The sequence below is a fragment of the Suncus etruscus genome, chromosome 13 (assembly GCF_024139225.1).
Source record: "Suncus etruscus isolate mSunEtr1 chromosome 13, mSunEtr1.pri.cur, whole genome shotgun sequence".
Classification (NCBI taxonomy): Eukaryota; Metazoa; Chordata; class Mammalia; order Eulipotyphla; family Soricidae; genus Suncus; species Suncus etruscus.
In genome coordinates, this window is record NC_064860.1 from 79,889,810 (window position 1) to 79,897,472 (window position 7,663).

At 32.5% G+C, this 7,663-nt stretch overlaps 1 protein-coding gene across 1 annotated transcript; it reads left to right on the plus strand.

The window, feature by feature from the left end:
- Positions 1-5,999: 5,999 nt before the first annotated feature.
- Positions 6,000-6,944, plus strand: LOC126025852 (olfactory receptor 5AC1-like). The gene has a single exon (XM_049785592.1). It carries the CDS (start codon positions 6,000-6,002, stop codon positions 6,942-6,944), a length of 945 nt encoding a protein of 314 aa, XP_049641549.1.
- Positions 6,945-7,663: the final 719 nt, after the last annotated feature.

Here is a 7,663-nt window from a genome sequence, read left to right on the forward strand (position 1 = left end):
CTTTATTTAAGCACCATTCTATTTAAATTTTCCCATTTGATATTGAAATACATATGTACATATTTATGTAAGAATGAAAATTCTGTATGAGTATGACACTCCAGTGTTAGAGATCATATCTATCATGTGTAAGACGTGGGTTTGATCCTCAGTATATCATGATGACCCTTACTCCCATGAAGATGCAGGTATGACTCTGGTAACTCCCAGTACTAACAGCTGTAACCCCCACAGCAATAAAAAATAAAATTTTCTATATTCATGTAATATTGTTTTCTCTTGAGGACCAACATTTCTTGATACCTGTCATAAATATATGTTTTACTCTTGGAAAGACATTCCTATGAATATTGCTTTTTAATAGTAAACTTGGAAGAATGTGGAAAAGAGATGAAGTGAAAATATATCAGCAAACCAAATATTCAAATATTATTTTATTATATAGACTATTTAGGGGGAGTGAGACACTTTCCTTTTATGAGTTGGTCCTTTGTGATATCCAGCACCATATATGGTCCTTTGATTACTATTAGTACAGAGCCAGGAGTGTGCCCTGACTACTCCCAAGGCCACAAATTCAAGCAAAAAAAATACAAAAACAAACCAAAAATATGTCTGTATGTGTGTGTGTTTGCATGTGCATATGCAAGTACACTCAGGTATAGACAACCAAATTATGCTGCTCAAATTTTCTCATTTGTGGAATAATGAGAAGATGGACTAACATTAGTGATAACATTATTAGGGTCTCCTTAATGCCAGTTGGATAAGGTTTTATATATACATACATGCTAATGTTTTAAAAAAAAAAGACCCCTTCATTTGGAATGACTGCTCTTAGTATCCATAAAGAATTTTCATAAATGTTTTCAATACATTTTTTTAACTTGTGCAGTGTTTTTTGTGGGTATATACTTTAAAAATAGATTTTAAATTATATATATATATATATATATATATATATATATATATATATATATATATTGGTTTTCAGGTCATAGTAGTGCTCAAAGTTTACTCCTAGCCTTGTGCTGAGGGGCCACCCTTTTGGGTGTTTGAGGGACCATGTGTGGTGCCCAGGATAGAACCTGGACCACCCATATACAAGGCAAGAGTCTTAATTCCTGTACTATATTTCAGACCACAAAACTATTTTTAATTTTTTCTGAGTCTGGAGCTTTAGCACAGTGGTAGGGTTTTTGCCTTGCATGGAGCCAACCCGTGAAGACCTGGTATCTCATATGTTCCCCCCGAGCCTGTCAGGAGTGATTTCTGAGTAAAGAACAAGGAGTAACCCCTGAGTGATGCCAAATAAACCAAAAAAAAATTTTAAGCTATTTTCTCCACTTTTAGTGAAGAAGGGTAATAAAATCTTCCCTTCTCCATATTGTTGTATTTAGAATAAATTAAGAAATAAATAAAATAAATTAAGAAAATTTATGCCTTTAGAATTATTTTAAGGTTAGGGGCTGACACAATAGCACAGCGGTGGGGGATTTGCCTTGCATGTGGTTGACCCAGGACAGACCGCGGTTTGATCCCTGGAGTCCCATATGGTCCCCCTAGCCAGGAGCAATTTCTGAGCATTACTTCACCGGTGTGGCCCAAAAATAAAAAAAAGAAAAAAAAAAGAAGTTTAACAAATATAAGTTTGGTAAGTGGAAAAGTTTATCTTGTACTTTAATTAATAAAATGTGAATAAAATTATGCTACTTGTTTTAGAATTTGAAAAATAACTAAACTAACATGTAAAATTCTGGATGGGTTTTCTAGTACATAATCTAAGAATCTTTGTTTTTCCATCTAAATATCTATTCTTCTGGATTTGTTTTTAAAGAAAATTTATGTTATAGAAAAAAATCAAACCTCAAAAGATCAAATATATAATTTGAAATACTGACAGTTAAATATATTGAGGATTATATTAAAATAATATTTTCACATAGATGTTAAAAACTTTCTGCTTTGTATTCTTTATTTTATGTATGTATTTATTTATGTATTTATGTATTTATTTATTTATTTTTGGTTTTGGGGCCACATCCGATACACTCAAGGGTTACTCCTGGCTATGCGCTCAGAAATTTTTTCTGGCTTGGGGGACCATATGGGACTCTGGGGGATCAAATCGAGGTCCATCCTGAATCAGCTGCAAGCAAGGCAAATGGCCTACCCGCTGAACCCCTGCTTTGTATTCTTAACAGTTTATTTACAAAACAGCTTTCAATTCCTTCAAATAGAAAAATCACTCTATGGTAGAAGTCATATTCTAATGAAAATATACAAAAATATGTGCTACATAATAAAAGTTTTATTATGTTAAGATTTTCATAAAGCATGGCTCCTGATTATTTTTCAATGTTTATATTGCTCCTTAATAAATAAAATCTGCATTATGCTTTTCTTTTCTTTTCTTCACTTTTAATTAACTTATGACTATTGTATATAGTGAATGCTATTACACATACATACATTTATATATGTATAGGTAAGATAACATATTCTTTTTTTCACAAAAACTTTTGGGGAGGGCTGTTTCTCTCACTCTTCTTAATTTTCTCCTCTTATATAAATATTAACAATCTGAGTTCATACTGTCTGTCATATAATATTAATATTCACATAGTTGCATGCAAAAGATATATATTCATATATACACAAAAAGCAAGATACCAATACTTCATTATCTCATGTGATCATCTCAGACATTTCTCATCATATTTTGTTGATTTTATCTTTGTTTAAAATTTCTTTGACTAGGGGCTGAAGTGGTGGTGCAGCGGTAGGGCATTTGCCTTTTTTGTGGCTGACCTAGAAGGACTGGGGTTCAATCCCTCCAGGATCCCATAAGGTCCCCCAAGCCAGGAGCGATTTCTGAATACACAGCCAGGAATAACCACTGAGCGTCACTGGGTGTGGCCCCAAAACAAAACAAAACAAAAATTCTTTGACTAGAGTGATCATAAAAATTTCTTTGAGATATCTATCATTTATTATAAAAATAAATATAAAATATATAAAATATATTTATTATAACAATAAATATCATTTATTTTTAGTGACTGCTATAATATTGATCCTTGTGTTTGTTGCAAAATTTTTTCAAACATTTTATAATTCTGATTTCTTTTCTGTTCTTTCCAGTCTTCTTCCTACGTGAACAATGTATAATACAGTAGACTTCTCTCTTGGTAAAATGTTATATCTGTGGAATGAACTTTTGGTGTGGATTTCTGAGCTGAAGAGTCAATATATTAGTCATTTTCTTTGTATTGGCCAAGTGACTTATACTGTCAGTAGTTACAGTATATAAACAACAGTTGCTTTCAGAGTTCTTGGACTGAATCAAAGGTCTGTCTGTTACCATTGCCCACTCTTTGTTCCCTTACTGTACTTTTTTTCACTTCACATATAAGAGTGATAATTCTATATTTCTCTCTAATATTTGAGCTAAATAAATAATTTTATATTTAGTTCACTTAGCATGATTACTTCCAGTTCCATTCAAGTTGCAGCAAACTTCATATTTCACCTTTTCTTATTTTTTCCTTGTCTCATTGCTTTTAGTATACATACCATAATTTATTCATTTTTGAAAAGTTATATATTTTTAACTTTTTGTCTCAGGGAGATGACTCAAAGAACTATAGTGAATATTTTTATTCTTTAGTCTCATGTTCCTTCCCCAGTATTCCCAGGTCCCTCAAAGTCCACTGTACATAGTCATTGAGCTCTGCTCTAGGAGTATTAACCACTGCTGGGTTGACCCTTTCAAAAGTTATTGTTGAATTGTGTTAGAAGTTTAAAATGTGGAATGACAGTATTATATGGGCTTTTTCAAATTCCTGCAAGCTGGAAATTTGGTAGTCTAAATGAAAAGTTATTTTATTTCAAGTTTTTGTTACTGGGCAGTGAATAATTTTTCTATATTTATCAACTACATGCCATATTTTCTCTGCATTGCTTATTAGTTACACTTTTTTTTTTGTTTGTTGGCCACACCCAGTGACACTCAGGGGTTACTCCTGGCTTTGCTTTCAGAAATCTCTCCTGGCTAGGGGGACCAAATGGGACGCTAGGGATCGAACCCAGGTTCATCCTGGGCAGCCTCATGCAAGGCAAATGTCCTATTGCTGTGCTATCACTCCAACCCCTAGTTACACTTTTATTTTCTGTTGAACTTTTTTCCCTTCAATTTGTGATATTTCTTTGTATGTGATAGGAATTAATGTTTTATTTATTTATATAGTTTATTAAAAAACTTTTTTTAAATTTATATTTTGGACTAGACTCAGTGTTGCTCAGAGCTTATTCTTGGCTCTGTGATTGGGGACCACTCCTTGGGTGGCCTCAAGAGATCATTTGAGTTGCAAAGTTCAAACCTAGGTCTTCTACATGCAAGGCAAGGACCCAATTACTGCACTATCTCTTTGGCCTAGAAACTAATATTTTAGTTATATCCTTCCAGAGTTGTAGCCCTCTTTTACTTAATTACAGAGCTCATTTTAATGAGATTAATAATTAGTTAGAATATACATTTACTTTCAAAACCTATGTTTTATATGACTTACATATTTTGTAAGATCTTTATAAATATAAATTATATTTATCTAGTATTTTAGATATTTTGTTGTTGTTGTTTAACAGTGTCAAAGATTGACCCAGGGCCTCACACATGCAAGGTAAGTCAGCTGAATTATTTCTATGTCTCCCTAAACTGTTGTGATTATTCTCATTCTTTATAAGTCCTTGACTAACTAAGAGTTTTTTTAATTTAAAATTAAAGAATATTATAGTTTAGGTAACACAGTTACAATAGTGCTAACCATTTTTTGTTTGTTTGTTTGTGTTTTGGGGCCACACCTTGTGAGGTGGCACTCAAGGGTTACTCCTGGGGCACCATATTGGATTCAGGGGATCGAACTGATGTCTGTCCTGGATATGCTGCATTATAGTTCCAGACCCAATAGTGCTAACCTTTTTAATTCTGATAGAGAGTTAGTCATCACTACCAAAGCACCCTGAATCTGACCCTCAGTCATCTTTTGAAAAGATTAGGTTTGGCTCACATATTTACAATAATGCTAACATTTATTGTTTATATTTACCTGGGACACTTTATCATTCCTGCTAACCTGCTATTCTCAGCAATCCAGGACCAAGGGCTCATTTCCTTTTTTAAAAAATTTCCTTTGATTTTAGGGCCACACCCAGAGAGGTTCAGGATTATTCCTGACTGCAATCAGGAATCACTCTTGGCAGTGCTTGGGGAACCATAGAGAAGGCCAGGGATCTAACCTAGGTTGGCCGAGTGTAAGGCACACATGTCCCCTACTGCACTATCTCTCTGGTTATATTATTTGATAAATTCTATGTTTTTAGTTTTGTTTCTCTAAATAGTACAAATTAATAAGATTATGAGTTTATCCGGTATGAGTCTTCTCCATCTGGTTTAATTTGCTCAGCCTAATATCCTGAAGTTCCATACAAATTGCCATGAATTGCATAGATTCATTTTTTCCTGTGGCTGTTTAGTATTCTATCATGTACATATGCCATAACTTCCTTATTCATTTGTCTGTATTTTGATATTTGATCTACTCCCATATCCTGGTTATTGTACTGTTAGTGATCATTGAGGTGCAGAATTCTATTTGAATATATGTTTGCATGTTCTGAGTATAGATGACAAAAAGTAAATTACTGGATCATATGAAAGATTAAAAGTAAAAGTGACTGGAGCATACCAAACCAAAGAGAATTTTTCTATCTATATATTATATATACTAGACTTTACATGTTCTCCATGCTTTTCTAATTTTTATGATTGGTTTCCCCAAAATAATTTGCTCAATTGTAAAATGAATACATTCTGAATAAAGAGCATACACAATATAATTTTCAATGCTGTTTCAATGCTATTTTCAAATAAATTGTGGTTATTTCAAGGTTTTTTTTTTTCATTATTTTCTTCACTTTTTCACTACAGAGAACACTCCATGATGGAAGCAAACAAGACATACATAACTGAGTTTGTTCTCACAGGACTCACAGATATTCCAGAGCTTCAGCTTCCTCTTTTTCTGGTGTTCTTAGTCATATATCTCACCACTATGGTGGGAAATCTTGGACTTATTTTTCTCATCTGGAAAAACCCCCATCTTCACACCCCAATGTACTTATTTCTTGGTTCTTTAGCCTTTGAAGATGCTTGTTCTTCATCTTCCATTACTCCCAAAATGCTAGTGAATTTTTTATCTAAAACTCAGATGATATCCCTAGTTGAATGCATTACCCAATTTTATTTTTTTGCTTCCAGTGCAAACACAGAATGTTTCCTCTTAGTTGTAATGGCTTATGACCGCTATGTTGCTATATGCAATCCATTGATTTACCCAGTAATTATGTCTAAGAACTTCTCCATTCATTTATTAGTCATTTCATATGCTATTGGATTCCTTCATCCCATGATGCATGTGGGTTTGTTATTTAGATTATCTTTCTGCAACTCCAATGTAATTCATTATTTCTACTGTGAAATTTTACAACTTCTCAAGATATCCTGTACTGACCCAGCAGTGAATATGATCCTGATTATTATATTTTCTATCCTTATCCAAACTTCTACTTTTATAATTATCATAACTTCTTACTGCTTTATTCTCTTTGCTATCTTAAAAAAAAAGTCTACAAAGGGCCGAAGCAAGGCCTTCTCTACATGCAGTGCCCATCTGCTCTCTGTGTCTTTATTTTACGGCACTCTCTTCTTCATGTATGTGCGTCCTGGGTCTGGATCAGCTGAAAATAAGGATAAAATGTATTCTTTGTTTTACACAATCGTAATTCCATTTCTAAATCCGTTTATATACAGTTTGAGGAACAAAGAGGTTCTAGATGCCTTGAAAAGAGTGATAAATAAAAAAACGGTTTTCTGGGAAAATTAAAAAAATTAACCTTTGTGAATCCCCTAGTTTGAAGTTGAGAAAATTAGACTTGGTTTTAAATTTTAATAGATAACTAATACCTACAGGGGTTGCGGAGTGCTTTGTAAAAAAAAAGTCAGTTAAATATATATTTGCTGCAATGAAGGGGATCTTCATATTACATTAAAATAAATTATTTTTAAAAAATAAAACATCTTTTGAAAAACATTGAGAAGTTACACTTTTACTTGTAATTACTTTAAAATTAAGTATAGCATTTTGCAATTAATTTACTGTAGTAGATATTTGTATGTTTCTGTTTGAAGTTGATTGACCAAGTCAACATATCATATTGCTACCTTTCAAGTTTTCTGATTCAACTGAAGTGCCTTACAAAACATTGTTCCTGAAGAGAAAACAAACATAAAAATATATAAAAAGTACAAACTTTAACAGAAGGGTAGACTTTACTAAGAATAGTGAAAATTGAGATAAAATTATAGGTGAACTATTTATTGAGTAGAAGAACTGAGAAGTAGAAATCACAATTACTAAAAAAAAGAATAGACAGAAATTTTATCAGGGAAATTGTAGTCAATATTTAATATCTGCTGACTTTTTAAAAATTCAGCTATATCTCCCTATATATAATTCTACCTTTTATACTTATCTTTATTATTTAATAAAATAGAAACTTCATGTAGAGTTACAACTATAATTGATTTTTTGTTACTTAAGTT